This window comes from Balaenoptera acutorostrata, chromosome 2, assembly GCF_949987535.1.
Source record: "Balaenoptera acutorostrata chromosome 2, mBalAcu1.1, whole genome shotgun sequence".
NCBI lineage: Eukaryota > Metazoa > Chordata > Mammalia > Artiodactyla > Balaenopteridae > Balaenoptera > Balaenoptera acutorostrata.
Window position 1 is genome coordinate 154,102,906 of NC_080065.1, and position 21,085 is coordinate 154,123,990.

Below are 21,085 nucleotides of genomic sequence, written 5' to 3' on the forward strand. Positions count from 1 at the left end.
CACCACGATGAAGAGTGGCTCCCGCTTGCTGCAACGGGAGAAAGCCCTCGCACAGAAACGAAGACCCAACACAGCCAAAAATAAATAAATAAATAAACTTAAAATAGTTGCATCTTAAATGCTTTAAAAAAAAAATACCTTGAGACAAATGAAAATGGAAATACAACATACTAACACTTAAGGGATGCAGAAAAAGCAGTTCTAAGAGGGAAGTTCATAGTGATAAATGTCTACCTGAAGAAACAAGAAAAATCGTAAATACACAACCTAACTTTATACCTCAAATGAAGCCCAAAGTTAGTAGCAGGAAGGAAGAATACAGATCAGAGCAAAAAAATGAACGAAATAGAGATTAAACAATAACAAAAATTCAATGAAACCAAGAGCTTGTTCTTTGAAAAGAAACAAAATTGGCAAACCTTTAGCTAGACTTAAGAAAAAAGAGAGGACTCAGATAAATAAAATCTGAAATGAAGGAGAAGAAATTGCAATCGATATCACAGAAATAAAATGATCATAGTAGACTATTATGAACAACTATACACCAACAAATGGACAACATGGAAGAACTGGATAAATTTCTAGAAACATACAACATACAAAGACTGAATCATGAAGAAAGTGACCATCTGAACAGACCAATTACTAGTAAGGAGATTGAATCAGTAGTCAAAAGCCTCCCATGAAACACAAGTCCAGGATCACATGGCTTCACTTGTGAATTCTACTTAACATTCAAAGAAGAATTGATACTAGTCCTTCTAAAAAGAATGCTTCCAAACTCATTTAACAAGGCCAGCATTACCCTGAAACCAAAACCAGACAAAGACACTGCAAGAAATAAAATTACAGGCCAATATCCCTGATGGACATAGATGAAAACATCCTCAACATAACATTAGCAAACTGAATTCACCAATACATTCAAAGAATCATACATATGATCAAGTGAAATTTACTCCAAGGATGCAAGGATGGTTCAACATTGATAAATCAATGTGATACACATTTACAAAATAAAGGATTAAAATCATATGACCATCTCAATAGATGTGAAAAGCATTTGTCAAAATTCAACATCCATTTAGATAAAAACCTTCAGCAAAGTGAGTGTAGAGGAAACGTACCTCAACATAATAAAGGCCATATATAATAAGCTTATACCTAACATCATACTCAATGGTGAAAGGCTGAAAGCTCTTCTTTTAAGATCAGGAACAAGACAAGTACACCCACTCTTGCCACTTTTATTCAACACAACATTGGATGTCCTAGCCACAGCAATTAAGCAAGAAAAATAAGTAAAAGGCATCCAAATGGGAAAGGAAGAAGTAAAACTGTCACTATTTGTAGAAGCCATGAAATTATATATAAAACACCATAAAGACTTTACCAAAACAAAACAAAACAAAAAAAGAATAAACAAATTCAGTAAAGTTAGGGTACAAAATTAATATACAGCAATCTGTTGCATTTCTATACACTAATAACAAATTATCAGAAAGAGAAATTAAGAACACAATCCCATTTACAACTGCATCAAAACAAACAAAATACCTAGGAATTTAGTCAAGGAGGTGAAACACCTGTACACTGAAAACTGTAAGACATTGATGAAAGAAACTGAAGGCGACACAAATAAATGGGAAGGTGTTCCGTGCTCATGAAGTGGGAGAATTAATATTGATAAAATGCCCATACTACCGAAAGCAATTTACAAATTCAATGCAATCGCTAACAAAATTCCAATGGCATTTTTCACAGAAATAGAGCAGACATTCCTAAAATTTGTATGGAACCACAGATACCCAAATGGCAAAAGCAATCTTTAAAAAGAAGAACAGACCAGAAAAGTTGGGGCAAATAGGAGTGTATGGACACCAAGAGCATGGATGGATTCACCAAAGGAAAGAATGTTGAAGAAAAGAAGGAAGGAGCCAATGAATGGGCCTTGAGAAAGACTGACGTTTGGGGATGGCCAGAGAAAGAAAAACTCACACAGGATACCGGGGGAGGTGAGACAGGAGACCAGGGTGTCAGACTCTCCGGCGGAGTCATGGAAGGGAATCACTATCGGTGCCCTAGCCCCAAGGAGCTAGGAATGCTACAGATGTGATAACGACCAAGAAGTAGTCACTGAAAGGAGCAACAAGGAAATCGCTGGGGATTTACTGACAAACGTTTCTTCGCTTTGGTGGAGTTGGAAACCAAAATCAAGTAAAAGGAGGAGTGAGTGGGAGGTGAGGACCCAGACACAGCCAGTTCAAACAACTTTGCAAAAAGTGGCCTTGAAGGGGAAGCAAAAGATAGGACTGTCCTGGAGGTGGAGTCAAAGACGGTTCCTTTCCTTTTTAAAGCAAGAAACTAGAATGTGTTTAAGGTTTAAAGAAAGGAGCCAGCCCCAGGAGATTGAAGGAAACATAGAATGCCTAATTCTCCCCTCTCCGGGGCACCTCCTGGAGCAAAGTGCCTGAGGATGTAGGAGGACCAGCCACCTGAGCTGAGGGATCACCTTTACATCTGAGGAGCCATCCGCAGACCCACCAAGTGAAAGGAAGGAGCTAGGCGGCGCTTCCCGAGCATCATGGGCCACGGGCTCGCCTCCGAAGTGCAGCAGCTGCTCCACAACAAGTTCGTGGTCATCCTGGCGGACTTGGTCCAGAGGGCCATGCACAAGGACCTGGTGCTCCTGCTGCAGAAGGACTGCCTGCTCACACTCAGCCAGCTCAAGGCCAAGGGAGAGTACGGCTTCGAACAGGACGAGCTGGTGCAGGGGGGCAAGCAGGGCCGCATGCATAACGGCACCCACTACCGCGAGGTGCGCCATTTCGGCTCCATCCAGCACCTGGTACGCTTCTACTTCCTGACGCGCGCGTACTCCTGACGCGCGACTACCTCGAAGCCATCCTGGAGGAGCTGCATTCGGGTGAGCACGACCCGAACCTGGTCATCATGAGCTCCTGCCTCTGGGACCTCACCAGGTACGGGGAGGACTCCTGGCCGAACTACCTGCAGAACCTGGAGAGCCTATTTGGGCGCCTGTGCCAGGTGCTTGCCTAGTCATGCCTCCTGGTTTGGAACACGGCCATGCCCGTGGGTGACAACATCACCCGTGGCTTCCTCCCACCGGAGCTCCGACCCGCAGCCTCCACCCTGAAAACCAACGTGATTGAAGCCAACTTCGACAGCTCTGACGAGGCCGAAAAGCACGGCTCCGACAGAGTACTGGAATGAACGCGCGCATCAACAACTCTCCCAGCTTCTGCTGGCCCACGTGGCCGACACCTGGGGGATGGAGCTGCCCCAGCGCGACCCAGTGGGCAAGTGCATCAAGGATGGCCCTGCCAGGGGAGGACCTGGCAGGAGACTTGAGAGGCAGCCCCCTCTCAAGGGGGGGCTGCAGAGATCAACCGGCTTTCCCTCCTCCACCCTGACCCCTGCCTCCACCTGGGTGCTGCCCCCTGCCCCCGACGCCATCTCCCCGCCCACCCCAGTTTCCACTCCTGCCCCCACAACCCCGTCCCATCCCCTTTCACGAGGTGACACCCCCATTCCTAGTCTGTCCCCAAGATGCCCATTTTTCTTCAGACCATCCTTTCCAATCAAATCAATTCTCCTTAAACCATTTCCATTCAGATATTCCCCCAACTACCCAGACAGAATTTGCCTTCAAAGTTGACTTTATGTTTAGTCCCCAGCCGCCTAGGTCTCCCTTCCCCCGACCCTGTTATCAGCAGCGGGCCCCTGTGGTCCATAGGGGTTTTCCCTGGCATTGTCCCTGTGGCCCCTATGTGCCCTGGAGAGGGCGGCCCAGAACTTCCAAGAGAAGGGCCCCAGCCTATGGAGAGCCAAGGCCTCAATAGACTGACCTGGGACTTCCTCCTCATGCACATGGACTGGACAGATCATCTGACTCTCCCCAAACAGACTGACCTTGTTAACTGAAGCCTTTGGTCCATTGCTGTTATCAGTAATGGCAGGGGAGAGCAGTCTGACCCATTCTGTTGGCTGTGGCCTCTCGCTGCACTCTGGGGGGGGTGGGGGGTGACCAGCAACATTCCTGCCTCCCCGCTCCCTATTCTCTTTGTCTTTTTGTAAATATAAAATTGAAATTAAAAATGTGTTTCTTTGGGGCTTCCCTGGTGGTGCAGTGGTTAAGAATCCGCCTGCCAATGCAGGGGACACGGGTTCGAGCCCTGGTCTGGTAAGATCCCACATGCCGCGGAGCAACTAAGCCCATGCGGCACAACTACTGAGCCTGTGCTCTAGAACCCGTGAGCCACAACTACTGAAGCCCGTGCACCCTAGAGCCCATGCACTGCAACTACTGAGCCCATGCACCGCAACTACTGAAGCCCATGCGCTCTGGGGCCCACGTGCCGCAACTACTGAGCCCACGTGCTGCAACTACTGAAGCCCGTGCGCCTAGAGCCCATGCTCCACAACAAGAGAAGCCACTGCAATGAGAAGCCCACACACCGCAACGAAGAGTACCCCTGCTCGCCACAACTAGAGAAAGCCCGCATGCAGCAGCAAAGACCCAACACAGGCAAAAAAAAAAAAAGAAAAGAAAAAACCCAATTCAACTAAGGGACTTCCCTGGTGGTACAATGGTAAAGAATCCACCTTCCAATGCAGAGGATGTGGGTTCGATCCCTGGTCGGGGAACTAAGATCCCACATGCCGCGGGGCAACTAAGCACACGCGCCTCGACTAGTGAGCCCGCGTGCCACAAACTACAGAGCCCACACCCTCTGGAGGCTGCACACCACAACTACAGAGCCTACATGCTCTGGAGTCTGCGCGCCACAACTAGAGAGAGAAAACCCGCACGCCACAGCTAGAGAGAAGCCCACACGACACAATGAAGAGCCCATGCGATGCAATGAAAGATCCCACGTGCCCAACTAAGACCCAACGCAGCCAAAAATAAATAAATAAAAAATAAAAATAGATATACTAAAAACAAAAAAACCAATTCAACTAAAAAATAAGATCTGTATAGACATTTTTCCAAAGAAGACATACAGATAGCCAACAGATCCATGAAAAGGTGCTCAACATTACTGATCCCTAGGGATGTGCAAATCAAACCATAATGATACATTACCTCACACCTGTTAGAATGGCTATTATCAAAAAGACAAATAACAAGTGTTGACAAGGATGTGGAGAAAAGGGAATCCATGTGCACCATTGGTGCAGCCACTATGGAAAACAGTATGGGGTATCCTCAAAAAATTAAAAAATAGAACTACCATATGAGCCAGCAATTCCATTTCTGGACGTATATATGAAGAAAATGAAAACACTAACTCAAAAAGATATGCACCCCAGTGTTCACTGCAGCATTATTTACAATAGCCAAGACATGAAAGCAATGTAAGTGTCCATCAATGGACAAAATGGGTAAAGAAGATATGATATATATATATGTAATATACATACACACAAACAAACAATATTATTCTGCCAAAAAAAAATGAAATATTGCCATTTGTGATATGGATGAACCTTGAGGGCCTTATACTAAGTGAAATAAGTTGGACAGAGAAAGACAAATGCCATATGATCTCACTTACATGTGGAATCTTTAAAAAGAAGAAAAAAAAAAAACAAGATCATAGGTACTGAGAACAGATTGGTGGTTGACAGAGGTGAGGAGTGGGGGTGGGCACAATGGATAAAGAGAGTCAAAAGGCACAAGCTTCCAGTTACAAAATGAATGAGTAATGGGGTTGTAATGTACAGCGTGGCCCTTATAGTTAATACTGTATTGTGTATCTGAAAGTTGCTAAGAGAGTAGATCTTAAAAGTTCTCACAAGAAAAAAAATTTCACAGCTATGTACGGTGACTAATGTTAACTAGTCTTATTACGGTGATCATTTCACAACAGATACAATATTGAATCACTATGTTGTACACCTGAAACTAATATAATATTGCATGTCAATTTTATCTTAACTTTCAAAATAAACATAAAAATCATTGATTAAAAAAGTTGTGAGGACAGTAAATCTTGTGTTTTTTCCTTTTTCTTTTTTCTTTCATATCTGTATGAGAGGATGAATGTTAACCAAACTTAATGTGGTGATCATTTCACCATATGTGTAAGTCAGATTATTATGCTGTACACCTTAAATTTATGCAATAATGTATGTCAATTATTTCATTAAAATCGGGGGGGGGGGGAGTTAGCTCAAATCAGCACTGTAACAAAATCCCATTCCCAGGGACATAATGAATTTGGAAATAAAATCCCACCCTAATATCAATGGCTAATGATTAGCACCTATTCCTTTTTTATGGTTGGTACACCTGGGCCAAGAGACAAAAGGCCTCGATAGCTTTAAGTAATAGTGACAGACCTAAATGGTAGCAATCTGAGGTTGGGGACCCATCTTCTGTGCTTGCCCACTATGCTGTTCTTTCTGCATTCTTAGCACCTTCATATACTAATATAGTTGTTATAATGATAATCATGCTTGTATATTTGATTTACCTGTTAGCATCTCCGATGAATACACATTATAGCACTATAAATACATACATACACATACGTACATACACACACGATTATATTATGGATATATGATTTGTCTGTTGGTCTCCCCCAGGTAACTGAAGATAAGGCCTTATATCACACTAAGTGTATTTTAACCAATCGTATGCTTCGGAATCACCCAGCTCCTATTCCCCGGGGGGCTGATTCAGCGGCTGTGGAGTCAGCCCTGCAGCCATGCTTTAGAGAGCATCCCGGGTAGTTTAGAATCGCATGTCTGATGGAGAGCCACTCGTCAGAGGGGGTGGTACAGCCTAGGGGTGAAGACAGTGAGCTCGGGATTGGGACCCTGGATCCACCACTTACTATTTGTGTAAGCTTGAGCAGGGCACTTAAACCTGTCTGTGCCTTGCATGTAAAACGGGGATAATAGTGCTTGCCTGGGAGTGTTGTGAGGATTAAACACGATAAAACATGGGCAGTGCTGAGAACACACTAAGCCCATCGTAAGTTCTTGGGACGTGTTGCTTTGTTGGTGTTGTTCATCCTTGCATTCCAGAGCAGGCACCATGCCTGACAGGAGCAGAGATTTAACGTTCAATAAATAATAAATGCACTGGGGGATGTATGCTATCAGCAAAGAGAAGCAAAAGGGAAAAGAATAAGCAAAGGGATAGAAGAATAGAAGGATGGCCAAGGAGGTGGGATATGCATAGGCATGGTGGGGGAAATCCTGAAAATCCTTCCTCATTGCTGCCACAGTATTCATTCTGCCTAATAAAATGTTAACGAGGTCTTGAACTGAAACTCTTAAACACAAAGGATTAAGAATCTTGGTGGCCTTCTGCTGTTGTCCCAAATGAAGCAACCAAGTATGTCCAAACTTGTGTTTCCAGAGGAAGTGATCTTTCTGACGCCAGCTTGTGGTCTGCTCTGGAACTCTAGACCATATCTTCAACATCTTCAGTGATTCTGACAGCATTAACTTTTGGGCCTGTTGAAAATATCCTACCACACTCAACTCTTTGCTTTCTTGACGATTCTTCCCAATTACCGCAGGTTTGACGATATGACTCTGCCACTTGAAGCTGGATTTCGTTATAATCCCAAGAACTCACCACCTTTATTCTCTTTCCATGCCTTAGCTTTTTTTTTTTTCCTAAACGTTTATCTCACATGTTCTGTCCCCTTTTCTCTGGGATGACTCCATGAAAACAGCAATAGTTTGGGGAATCAGGTGGTCCTGGGTTCAAATCCTGCCTCTGCCTCTGAGGGTAATTGCCCATATATAAAATAATTTCTACCTAGGTTGTGAGAATTAAACTGGGATCAGATATGTAAAGTACCTAGCACAGTACCTGTCAAAGCGTCAAGGGTTTAACAGTTTAGATTAGTTTCAACTGCTGGTAACAGAAATGAGAAATAACAGGACCTTATACAAGATACAGGCTTATTATTTTTTATGACCTAAAAGGAGTCTAGCGGGAAGCAATTCATGGCTGGTACAGATGACCTAGGTCATCTTGAAGACACCTAGGTTGACAGGGATCTAGACTCTCTCTCTGGATGAACCATTATCTTTGAGGTTTAACATCCTCAAAGTCACCCCATATTCACAAAGTGAACACTGGAGCGCCAGTGGTCACATCCACATTCCACCTAAGAAAAGAAGGAAAGTGGGAAGAACAAAAGGGTGCCTACTTCTTAGCTAAGTCTGCTTGCTTTAAGGTTCCCAGAAGACCCAGCCAACAACTACTACTTAAATCACTTTAGCCACCCCAGTCTCCAAAGAAAGCTGTGAAATGTAGTTCTTTACCTGGGTACAATGCTGCTCCCCAATATAACAGGTGCCTGTCGTGTTAGAATTATTCCTTGTCTCCTCCAAAGCCGCAGGGTGGAACCCTCTAGAGTCCCTTAAGGTCTCTTCATCATTTGACACATCTCAGGGCACTCAATGCATGTACGATATATACAATGCAGAAAACAGAAAAGCTGGTTCGTTAACTAGTCAAAGTCTGAAGACCTAAGTTCCAGACCAACCTACTACTTCATTGCTGTGTGACCTTGAGCAAGTATATAACCTCTGTTGGAGGCTCAGTTTCCTCATTTGTGAGCATCAACTCAGACAGTGGATGCAAACTGCCTAACACAATGCCTATATAGAGTAGCCCTCAGCGCATGTCAAAGTTACTATTACCATCAACATCATCATCACCATCATCATTATTATCGTTAAGTGCTATTGAAGTATTAGGGTAAAGTGAGCAGGTACCAGACATGTCTCACATCCCTTCCTTCTGCATGTTTACACCTTCCCTTGCCTTCAGCAGTCACCCCAGGGATGTCTGGATTTACAGTCAATTACGTTGAAAAAGCCTGGGCTGAGTTGGCCTCATTTCCTTCCCTTCCAGCCATCCACTCAGGGCTAGCTGCATCTCTAGAGTCCCTCTCCTTTCCCCCTACCCAGAGTCTAGTCTCTCAGCCCTGCCTTCTGAGACAGGCTCTCTTCTCTGACCAGATCGACTTCTAAATAAATATTAAATTATGTCTGGATGTGTTCCATTATTCCTTTCAAATCTAAGTAAATCAGTTCCTCCCTTTGTTGGAATTCCCCAGGCCTGTTGAGATCACCCCACTGATGTCTTGCATCCTTGACAGTGGCGAGATTTTTCTCTAGATGGGAGAATGAAAGGAGTTCACATAGGAATAAGGCTTCGTATTCCCAGATCTTTGTAAAATATGTATTTCTGAGACCTTCTCCTCACCTTCCTAGGTACCTTTTTTTTTAAGGTTTCGGAAGAAATCTTTGCACCTGTTCTTAAAGATCATTAGCTCTTCATTAGCTGACAATGTGCCACAAAAGGGTTGGAAGCGTGCAAAGATACAAATCCTCTTGCTTCCCAGGTGGCCAGGCAGGACAGTTAGAACCCCAGGGTCCAGGGCTATTGTGTATGGCTATGTAATCTGTGCACTGCCCAGTTTTTCCCGTTCACACTCTCTACAACACAATGGCACCCCTGTAACTGTGCAGTGCCCAGCCTGCCTAACTGCTCATGGCAGCCATGCCCAGATCAGTCATCTCTGGCCATTAGCAGCCTTGCTATATTCTAGTGCACCCTACAAAAATGACCACTTTCTATGTGTACTATGACGTGAAGGAGTTTAGAAAGCACGCCTCTAAATAACCTCAAGGGTATTTCTTCTTCCAGCGCACACACAGGCCCTGGCCACGCCAGCTGTGTCCTCCATAGAAGCCTGAGCTAACATGCCCCGGTGATGTCTTTCAAAGCAGGCCCGTTGTGTTTTCCTAGGTCCACGGAAGAAATCTCTTGTCCATTGACTATGACCGGAATATTCGGACGGAGAAGATCTACGATGATCACCGGAAGTTCACCCTGAGGATCATTTATGACCAGGTGGGCCGCCCTTTCCTCTGGCTCCCCAGCAGTGGGCTGGCGGCTGTCAACGTCTCCTATTTCTTCAATGGGCGCTTGGCTGGCCTTCAGCGCGGGGCCATGAGCGAGAGGACAGACATCGACAAGCAAGGCCGGATCGTGTCCCGCATGTTTGCCGACGGGAAAGTGTGGAGCTATTCCTACCTTGACAAGGTGGGTGGATGCGCTGCCCTCGCTCATCTGGGGCTAGCTCTCTCTCTCTCATTCATGCTTCTCTGTTTAAGCTGACCTGATGGGCTTTGCCATAAGACATTGTAACATCTTTACTTTGACTCTACCAGGGCTCCGCACGCACTCTCACCCTCTGGGAGGGAGAAAATCTGAAGGAAAATGTTATTCATAGCCCAGCACTATTACCATTAAAAGCAAAAAAAAAAAAAAAAAAAAAGTTCTAGATGCTTACTAATGGCAAAAAGGGTGGATTGTCTGATTTTTACTCCAAAATAATAGTGCTGTTGAAACGGACAGAATCATCCCACTGGCAGCGCGGCTAATCACTCCTTATGAATTGGAAATGCAGTGATTCATTTCTGCCTTGCCCGAAATTGAGCCATCAGGGTAGGGAATTCTGCCTAAAACTCGAGCACACGGACCAGCACCCTCCCCTACTTGGCCTATTGGCTGAACCAGCCAATGGATTCTTGCTATATATTTTCCTGTGTCTGCAAATGGCAGACTCAGATCTCCGTGTCAGAAAAGGTCCAGTTGTAGCAGCGGTAAAAAGAGATGCCTTCAGGGCACGAGTCAAGACTTTTAAAGGCTGCCCTGGTCATCTAGTCATCAGACAGGGGCTTGCTCAGCCTGGGCCTCTCATCTGGACTCACCTCCACACAAGCCCATTTCCATTTCTTCCTTTCTTGCCTCCTCACGACAGCAGTCACTTGCAGATAGAGCTGTTACCTCCTCTGTAAAGGGGCTGCTGTCTCTTTGGTCCCTTCTGAATACTGTTCTCATTACGCCATAAGATGCTACAATGGTTGACCAGGGGAGGCAAGAATCTCTCCATGGCTTCAAGTTTGAGGCCATTCTTTCCCCCAAACAATCAATGATTCTGAGTTACTTAATCTTTTCAGTAGCTTCTAAATGGAGGATGTGCTTTCTCCTTAGATTTAATCAGCGGTGTCCCAAACATAGTATGGATATCACACCTGTCCCCTGCTGGGCCAGCAGCAGTCATTTCTAACCAGTCTCAGGATTTCTTGTCATTGAGGCTGGAGGCAAACTCAGTGCCTGTCACCTCAGTCCTTCAAACCCCTGGTGACTCAAAGTTATGGTCCAAGCAACATCAGCATCACCTGGGAGTTTGTTCCAAAAGTAGATTCTCAGGCCACCTCTCCACCACCCTCCCCCACTGAACTACTGAATCAGAATCTGCCTTTTAACCAGATCCCTGGGTATTTTGCATGCACGTTCAAGTTTGGGGAGCATTCCCCCAAGTAGCCACCATGATCCGTAGAGTAGCATGCCCGATGAAATCAATTTACCCATAATCTCTTGTCTAAATTTCCCCATCCTTCATGGCTTTTGAATTGCCACTTAGGGAAATGGAATAAATTCTGTCCATTTGAGCACTTGGTCCTAAATGGCCAACTCATGTGTTCCCTTCCCCTTTCCTTCCTCCAGTCCATGGTCCTCCTGCTTCAGAGTCAGCGTCAGTACATATTCGAGTACGACTCCTCTGAACGCCTCCACGCCGTCACCATGCCCAGTGTTGCCCGGCACAGCATGTCCACCCACACCTCCATTGGCTACATCCGCAACACTTACAACCCGCCTGAAAGCAACGCTTCGGTCATCTTTGACTACAGTGATGACGGCCGCATCCTAAAGACATCCTTTTTAGGCACTGGGCGCCAGGTATTCTACAAGTATGGGAAACTCTCCAAGCTATCGGAGATTGTCTATGACAGTACTGCCATCACTTTTGGGTATGATGAGACCACTGGTGTCTTAAAAATGGTCAGTCTCCAAAGTGGGGGCTTCTCCTGCACCATCAGGTACCGGAAGATTGGCCCACTTGTGGACAAGCAAATCTACAGGTTCTCTGAGGAAGGCATGGTCAACGCCAGGTTTGAATACACCTATCATGACAACAGCTTCCGGATCGCAAGCGTCAAGCCGGTCATAAGTGAGACTCCCCTTCCTGTTGACCTCTACCGCTATGACGAGATTTCTGGCAAAGTGGAGCACTTCGGCAAGTTCGGAGTCATCTATTATGATATCAACCAGATCATCACCACGGCTGTGATGACCCTCAGCAAGCATTTTGACACCCACGGGCGGATCAAGGAAGTCCAGTACGAGATGTTCCGGTCCCTCATGTACTGGATGACGGTGCAGTATGACAGCATGGGCAGGGTAATCAAGAGGGAGCTGAAACTGGGGCCCTATGCCAACACCACTAAGTACACCTATGACTATGATGGGGATGGGCAGCTCCAGAGCGTGGCCGTCAATGACCGCCCGACCTGGCGCTACAGCTACGACCTCAATGGGAACCTCCACTTGCTGAACCCGGGGAACAGCGTGCGCCTCATGCCCTTGCGCTACGACCTCCGAGATCGGATAACCAGGCTCGGTGACGTGCAGTACAAAATTGACGACGATGGCTATCTGTGCCAGCGAGGGGCTGACATCTTTGAGTATAACTCCAAGGGCCTTCTAACGAGAGCCTACAACAAGGCCAGTGGCTGGAGTGTCCAGTACCGCTACGATGGTGTGGGGCGGCGGGCTTCCTACAAGACCAACCTGGGCCACCATTTGCAATATTTCTACTCTGACCTCCACAACCCGACTCGCATCACCCATGTCTACAATCACTCCAACTCGGAGATAACCTCGCTCTACTATGACCTCCAAGGTCACCTCTTTGCCATGGAGAGCAGCAGTGGAGAGGAGTATTATGTTGCCTCAGATAACACAGGGACTCCCCTGGCTGTGTTCAGCATCAATGGGCTCATGATCAAGCAGTTGCAGTACACCGCCTACGGGGAGATTTATTACGACTCCAATCCTGACTTCCAGATGGTCATTGGCTTCCATGGGGGACTCTACGATCCCCTGACCAAGCTGGTCCACTTCACGCAGCGTGATTATGACGTGCTGGCGGGACGATGGACCTCACCGGACTATACCATGTGGAAAAATGTGGGCAAGGAGCCGGCCCCCTTTAACCTGTATATGTTCAAGAGCAACAATCCTCTCAGCAATGAGCTGGATTTGAAGAACTACGTGACAGGTGAGGACCTGGCCACCTCAGTTGGGCAGTGGCTCCCCGTGGGGTGGTGGTCCCAGTAGACTGCCGGGGATTTCAAAACAGGGTCTTATGTCTGATGCTAGGAGAATCCTGGAGGGCTGTGTACACTGGCAGTACAGGATCTAGAGCAGTCAAGTGACAGCAGTACAGAGCAGTCATCAGGTCTATTTGAACATGTCCTGACCACTTTCAAGTCCATTCAATTGAAATAACTTTTACAAGAGCCCTTACTACCCCAAAAGAGGAAAGCAGCCTTATGAAGGGGGAAAGAATGGGACTCTGGTCTCAGAAATACCTGATTCAAATTCTCTCTCTTGTATTTATAAGCTAAAGGACCTTGGGCTAGTTGTCCAGTATCTCTGAGCTGTAGTTTCCTTCTCTGCAAAAGGGCACTAACAAAATCATCTCACAGAGTGATCGTAAGAAGGAAATGAACTTATGTAGGTAAAGTCTAGTGCCTGGCACTTAGACCAAGGATGTTCACAAAAGGGTATCTGCTCATGTTATTAACATCACCATTACTAGTGAAGCAATGAATGAGCATAGGTACTGAAATGACTGTGACCCAGTTCCTGACCTCACAACCAGGCTGGTGAGATACAAATACAAATAACCAAAGATAATGCAAAGGAGAATTAAGTCTGTGCTACCATATAGGTGTTTGTTCAGTTATTTATTCAGCAAGCATTTATAGTGGGCCAGCGTGCTACATTCTGGGGATACAATGATAAGCAAGACAAACACTCTTCTCTCAAAGGGGTGTGTGTGTGTGTGTGTGTGTGTGTGTGTGTGTGTGTGTGTGTGTGTAGCACACGTGCAGATGACTTCAGATTTGAAAATTCTGGCATCGTACAGAAGAGCCCCGTGTCAAACTGGGCCTGAAGGATGAGGGGGATCTTGGTTGGCAGAAATGAGCTCAAGGCTGAAGAAAGACTATGAGCAAAAGTCAAAAGGACAAAGGAAGCTTGGAGATGGGTGTGGATAGAGGGGCCAAGGAGGGCAAATAATCTACTTCCTCATGATAAGTGAGAAATTGGTAAAAGGAGGGGGGTCCCTATCCATCTATTTCCATCCATCTCCATCCATCCACCTATTCATGGATATTTTCATCTAATCCATAAGTACTAGAGATGCAGTGGAGAGCAAGATAGAGTCCCTATCTTCCGGGAGATAAGCAAGGAAATCTGGATGGATGGATGGATGGATGGATGGATGGGAGGAAAAATACCAACTTTCAGCAAGGAATCTGGAGCCATCTCACCTGTACATGCATTGTAGAGGAGTAACAATGGGGACCCCAATTCCAAGCCCCCCCCAAGTTCTGGGAAACTCATAGCTCTTGGCCATGGGCCAGGGAAGCATCAAGCCCAAGGGGTCCCTACCCTCAGGTGGCCAGGGATCACTTGTCCACCCCCAAGATTGGAAAGAAAGCAGCAGCTCCTTGGAACACAGTGCTGCCCTCAGTGCCCCATGCTGCAGAAAGAAATAGATGACCCTAAAGGTCAACTTGTGGCCCTGCTATGCCTCACCGACAAGTTCCAGAGCCTTTGAAGTTGAACCCAGTGTCCTCCTACAACCGAAGCAGCTGCCACCTTTGGAGGGCAGGAGTTTTGGCCAAGCTAGTTCCCTCCTGGTCTCCCCAGTGCGCCTCATCAGGAGGCCCTGCCATGCTACTCTGCCAGGGCGTCCTCTGTTCCCCAGGGCTTGGCAGGGTTTGTGTCCCCCCCAAGTTCACTGCAGTTTCAAGTAAAAGGACCTCTCAGGAAAGTACACACCCATATGTATATAGTTTCAGATAATGATAAAGGCAGGGAAGATAAATGAAACAGGTAAGGAGTTAGAGAGTGGTGGGAAGTGTCTTGTTTATTTAGGGAGCTCACAGATAGGTGGCATTTGAGCAGAGGCCATTATAAAGTGGGGGAGGGAGAGGAAGCGTATCCCAGACAAAGGAAACAGTGTGAATGGGGAGGCAGCCCATGCCTATCTCAACCATAGGAGAAGAAGGCCCCGCCCCGCAAGAATGCGCTTCCCAGAGCCTGGCTTGGCACTGGATACCTTAGGGATGAATCAGCCAGAGGCAAATAAAAAGAAAGCCCTCAGCGTGGGATGAACACACACCTACAGCTGCCAAGACCCAAACAAAATCATTCGCAGAGCACGCTGCGCCTCACTGACCCGCTCAGCTACTCTCCTGGTTCTCCTGAAAAGACAAAAAGAAATTAGAGTTTTCTGAATAGCAAGACGGCTTTCCTCATTCCAGTGCTTCATGGAGACTCAATAAATGGGCATCAAATCAAGTTGAACTAAGTCCAACAAAACTGAATCCAGAAAACATTAGAAAGAGTCTAAAATAAAAGATAATGTTAGAGAAGCTACATGCGTAGAGCTGACGTCTGCAGTCAAAGCAAAGTAAGAGGGGCTGGGTGAAGAGAGCGGGACCAGGCACAAGCCCCCACCTGCTGCCGCTCCACGTGAGATGACCCCTGGAGATTGCACCCCAGAAGAGGACACCAAATCATTCTCCACCATTCGGATGTTGGCTGATCTGTAAACCCATCTATATGTGTCTTGATTTGCATCATAGGAGATGACCAGAGTGGCTGAACTTGCAGCTCACAATTTAAGAAGGAATTAAGATGTAGTCGGCAGAAACACAATGAACAGAACTACTCTCTCTCTGGTGCTCAAAAGAATCTTTGCTGTTTGGAAACAGAGCTCTCTGAATGCAAGAGACAGCTCCTGAGGCTGAAGGAGGCTGTTTCCGCCCCAAAATGCTGGCACAAAGGAGAGCAGCAGAGAATACTCGTTAGGAGCTCAAAGACATCTGGGCTGGACACAGCTGTATCTACCAAGGGGGGTAAGGGAGGGCAAGAAGTGATTCCTTTCCCACTCACGGGCTCTAAAGCTGCACCCTTTTTAACAGTTATTGTTTAAGGTAATATATTGATGATTGATATATCTGTGATATGAATGATATTAGAGGAAAGGATATAAAAAACAGACTGAGAGGGGCTTCCCTGGTGGCGCAGTGGTTGAGAATCTGCCTGCCAATGCAGGGGACACGGGTTCGAGCCCTGGTCTGGGAAGATCCCACATGCCGCGGAGCAGCTAGGCCCGTGAGCCACAACTACTGAGCCTGCGCGTCTGGAGCCTGTGCTCCGCAACAAGAGAGGCTGCGACAGTGAGAGGCCCGCGCACCGCGATGAAGAGTGGCCCCCGCTTGTCGCAACTAGAGTAAGCCCTCGCACAGAAACGAAGACCCAACACAGCCATAAATAAATAAATAAATACTTTAAATAAAAAAAAAAAAAAGACATACTGAGAGATACAGACCCTCTCCCCAAAAACCTGCAGCTCCCTGGGCTTTTCCAGTGACAGCGAGTCCCAGGAAACTCCTCAGTCCTGGGCAGACCAAGACCTGTGCTCAGGCCCAAGCCTGGCCTGTCCTCGAGCCAGTTCCTTCTGATGGTAGAACCTGAATACATCTCCAGACACCAATTCTGGCCTTGCCAGTCACTTGCTGTGTGACCTATACGAATGTCTTAAACTTTCTGAGCCTTAGTTTCTTCATTGGCAGCATTGTGCCAGTAAGAGCACTCACCCTGTGGTGCTGTGAAAAGTAAGTGAATCATGACACATAAGGCACCTAGCCCTGGGCAAAGGCTTATCAATGGTAGGAACGCATTTGTTACTTATAAGCAGCTATGGACTTGGAGACAGGGAGTTTGTAGGTGAGGAGTGAAATTACCACCTTTGTGTAATTCTCTGGGGTTCCCAGGGATCTCCAGCTCCACCCTGAAACACATCCCAACTCTGCTCTGAGTGGCATTGCTTTGGCAAATCTGAAACCCCAAATTTGGAGTTAAGCAAACCTCCCATATGTCACCCACAATGACACGGGTTGGCTTCTCCCCGGCTGGTCTCTGGGCTTACAGACCCCCAGGCACACACGAGCGTGAAGTCGGATTTTGTGGAGTTTGATTTCCCTAAGTGAGGAGGGAGGCCCAACCTCCTCCTTGCTTTACTGTCTTCTCTCCCTGCACTTACCACCTAGGCTGCTGTGCTGACAGCGTGTGTTAGAGAGAGCGCGTGGGCTTCAGCTGCCCATGCTGTGAAGAACATGAGGAGGGGGAGTGATGGGCTATTAGGAGGGGCCACATTGCCACTCCTACCTCAAGGACTCCCTCTCGACAGATTGTTTAGGGAGGCTGTCACCAGAGACAGCCAGTGACTTTGAGAGGAGGAGGGGTGTTTGTGTGATGCCAGAAGTGCCTTCTGCAGGATGGAGGAGACAAGCAACTTGAAGAAACATTTCAGAAGAGAGTTAGACTTGGAAACCAAGCCATGTTAGAAACTTAAAAATATAAAACAGATAGATGACATGAACTATACTGTTGATGGGAGCAGCCATTGAAATGTCTGGTCCCAAAGGCGGGGGGTTGTTAACATCATCTCCTGGAGACTAGGGAGGGATCCCTGCAGGGGAAAGATCACGTTGGGGAGAGTCGGCTGAGGGCAAAGACCTCTCTCTTGCCTTTCTTGGGATTCCCTCCATATCCCTGGTGAAAGATGGGATGAGTTTATATGTTGTTCAGATGAGGTATTAAGTAACATGGAAACACAGATGGGGAAAGTTAGTTTCTCTTCAGTAATCTTTTTATTCTCCCAATTCGGCAGAGGAGAAAGCCTCCACTTGATGCTGGTGTGTATGTAACACCTCATTAACACTTCTCATCTCCCTTTTTAACAGAGAGAGAGCAGGTCTAAGACTCCCCCGGCAGCAGGTAACAAAATCATGCTCCAGTTTAATTGCATTGTTTTGTTTTAATTTTACAGTTATTTTCTGTTTGCATCAAGTGAGAGTGCTTTCCCACTTATGGTAGTGACATAAATTTTCTTTTTTTTAATGGATTTGCTTAAGTAGACAAAGAAAAACAAGTACAGGTGATCCCTGGATATGGCAAAACAACCACGATAGGTGATCATGACGGGTAACCACGAATACCCAAAGTTTGGTAACCGCACTTCACAGCATTCACCACCTACTTTGCACAGAGGTGCTCTGTGGATATATATGATCATTGCTAGACTAAAGCGAGGCTTCTGTCTGCTTGATGCTGACACACTTTTTAAGGCAATTTCAAACTTGTATTCTTAAATGAGTTTTTTTATTAATGTATAGTTGACTTAAAATATTACATTAGCTTCAGGTGTACAACATAGTGATTCAATATTTTTATAGATTATGCACAAACGGTATTACAGTACTACTGACTATATTCCCTGAGTTGTACATTACATCCCTGTGACCTATTTATAACTGGTAGTTGTAGCTTTTAATCCCCTTCACCTATTTAGCCCATTTCCCAACCCACCTCCCCTCTGGCAACCACCTGTTTGTTCTCTGTATCTGAGTCTGTTTGTTTTGTTACATTTGTTCATTTGTTTTGTTTTTTTAGAGTCCACATTTAAGTGAAAACATATGTTATTTGTCTTTCTCTAACTTCTTTCACTTAGAATCTCCTCCAGGTCCATCCATGTTGTCACATATGGCAAGATTTCACTCTTCTTTATAGCTGAGTAATGTTCCATTATATATGTATATATACCACATCTTCTTTATCCATTCATCTGTCCATGGACACTTAGGTTCCATATGTTGGCTATTGTAAATAATGCTACAATGAACATGGGGTTGCATATATCTTTTCAAATTAGTGTTTTCTTTGGATAAATACCCAGGAATGGAATTGCTGGATCATATGGTAGTTGTATTTTTAATTTTTGAGGACCCTCCATACTGTTTTCCATAGTGGCTACACCAATTCACATTCCCATCAACACTGCACGAGAGGTCCCTTTTCTCCACATCTTCACCAGCACTTACTGTTTCTTGTCTTTTTGATGACAGTGATTCTGACAGGTGTGAGGTACTATCTCACTGTGGCTTTTATTTGCATCTCTCTGATGATTATTGATGTTAAATGACTCTTAAATGGGCTATCGCTAATACGTGTACTTGCCACATCATTCAAGGAACTTGTTTCTGCCTAAGGCTGATGGACACACTGTGGATTCCAGAGTCCCTCTCATTAGAGGGTCTTCTAGGCCCCTATGTTTAGTAGTGAAGTCAGCATTAAACCCCTCATAGCAGTCCCAGGGCAGGAGGTGGGTAGACCTTACTCAGCCCCTTCAGAAGCATCTTCTCAAGCAAGTACAGGTAGTTCCTCTGTCACACACACTACTCAGGGTGGCTTTTGCCACATATATTCAGTGTTTGTTCATCCACTCCATGGATACTTATTGAGCACCTATTTTGTGCTAGGCCTGGGGAGACATCAGTGAATGAAACAGATTTTTTAACTCCGTGTCCTGATGGAGCTTACATTCTCGGTGAGGGAGACAGACAATAAACAATAAATGTAATAAATGCCCAAATGAGACACATGTTCAAGTGTGGTAACTGTTTTGGGGGTGGGGGGATGAGTGGAGGAAGGGGACTTGGGATTGCTGGGGGTGGGAACAGGCAGGGGTTAAACATGAAGTTGGCCTTATTGGAGGCAACATCTGAGCAAAACTTGAAAATGGGAAGAGTTGAGACAGCCAGAAGATACCTTCAGGGAAGCACACTCCAGGCAGAGGACTTGCCTGTATAAAGGCTCCGAGATGAATGTGCACCTGGCATGTTCAAGAAACAGCACAGAGGCTGGAGCTGAGTGAGCAAGAGAGAGAGAGGAGGAGAAGACGAGGTCAGAGAGATCACGGGCAAGGGTCCTTAGAGACCATTAGAAGGACTTTCACTTTTTCATTGAGAGAAATGGGGGATCCCTGGAGTGTTATGAGTAAAGGAATGATAAGGGCCTTTTCCATGTCTAAAGGTAATGTGGAGCATACAAGGTATGTGGAGCACAGAGGTGAAAGCAGGGAGGCCAGTTAGAAATCAAGGCAAGAGATGATGGGCCACGGTTGAGGTGGTGGAAGTGGTGAGAAGTGGACACAGATTCTGGTCTATTTTAAAAGTGAAAGTAAAGGATTTAACCATAGGACCCAGCAATTCCACACCTAGGTGTATACACAAGAGAACTGAAAAGAGGTTTTCAAACATCAGTTTGTACCATCATCAGAAAGTCTACAAATAATAGATGCTGGAGAGGGTGTGGAAAAAAGGAAACCATCCTACACTGTTGGCAGGGATGAAAACTGGTGCAACCACTATGGAGAACAGTATGGAGGTTCCTAAAAAAACTAAAAATAGAACTACCATATGATCCAGCAATCCCACTCCTGGGCATATATCCAGAAAAGATGAAACTATAACTCAGAAAGATACATGCACCCAAATGTTCATAGCAGCACTATTTACAATAGCCAAGACATGGAAGCAACCTAAGCCCATCAACAGATAAATAGATAAAGATGTGGCATATATATACAATGGAATATTACTCAGCCATAAAAAAGAATGAAATAATGCCATTTGCAGCAATATGAATGGACCTAGAGATTATCATACTAAGTGAAAAAAACAGAGAGAGAAAGACAAATATTATATGATATCACTTATATGTAGAATCTAAAATATAGTACAAATTAAGTTATTTAAAAACACGAACTCACAGACAGAGAAAAAAACTTATGGTTACCAAAGGGGAAGGGAGGGGAGAGGGATAAATTAGGAGTTTGAGATTAACAGATACACACTACTATATATAAAATAGATACACAACAAGGACCTGCTGTATTGCACAGGGAACTATATTCAATATTTTGTAATCAGCTATAATGGAAAAGAATTTGAAAAAGAATATATATGTAGAGCCTCTCGATTCCAGACAAGATGGCGGAATAGAAGGACTTATGCTCACTTCTTC

At 45.6% G+C, this 21,085-nt stretch overlaps 1 protein-coding gene, 1 long non-coding RNA gene and 1 pseudogene across 12 annotated transcripts in view; 2 read left to right on the plus strand and 1 right to left on the minus strand.

The window, feature by feature from the left end:
* TENM2 (teneurin transmembrane protein 2) overlaps positions 1 to 21,085 on the plus strand; it is a 1,017,264-nt gene that overhangs the window by 978,352 nt on the left and 17,827 nt on the right. For all 11 annotated transcript variants that reach the window (XM_007171390.3, XM_007171391.3, XM_057541632.1 and 8 more), the window contains 2 exons: positions 9,815 to 10,111; positions 11,582 to 13,196. In XM_007171390.3, coding sequence (XP_007171452.2) covers positions 9,815 to 10,111; positions 11,582 to 13,196 — 1,912 coding nt within the window. The remainder of the gene's footprint in view (positions 1 to 9,814; positions 10,112 to 11,581; positions 13,197 to 21,085) is intronic.
* LOC130707391 (uncharacterized) overlaps positions 1 to 21,085 on the minus strand; it is a 64,164-nt gene that overhangs the window by 12,898 nt on the left and 30,181 nt on the right. The window lies entirely within an intron of this gene.
* On the plus strand, positions 1,769 to 5,901 carry LOC130707390 (PC-esterase domain-containing protein 1B-like; annotated as a pseudogene).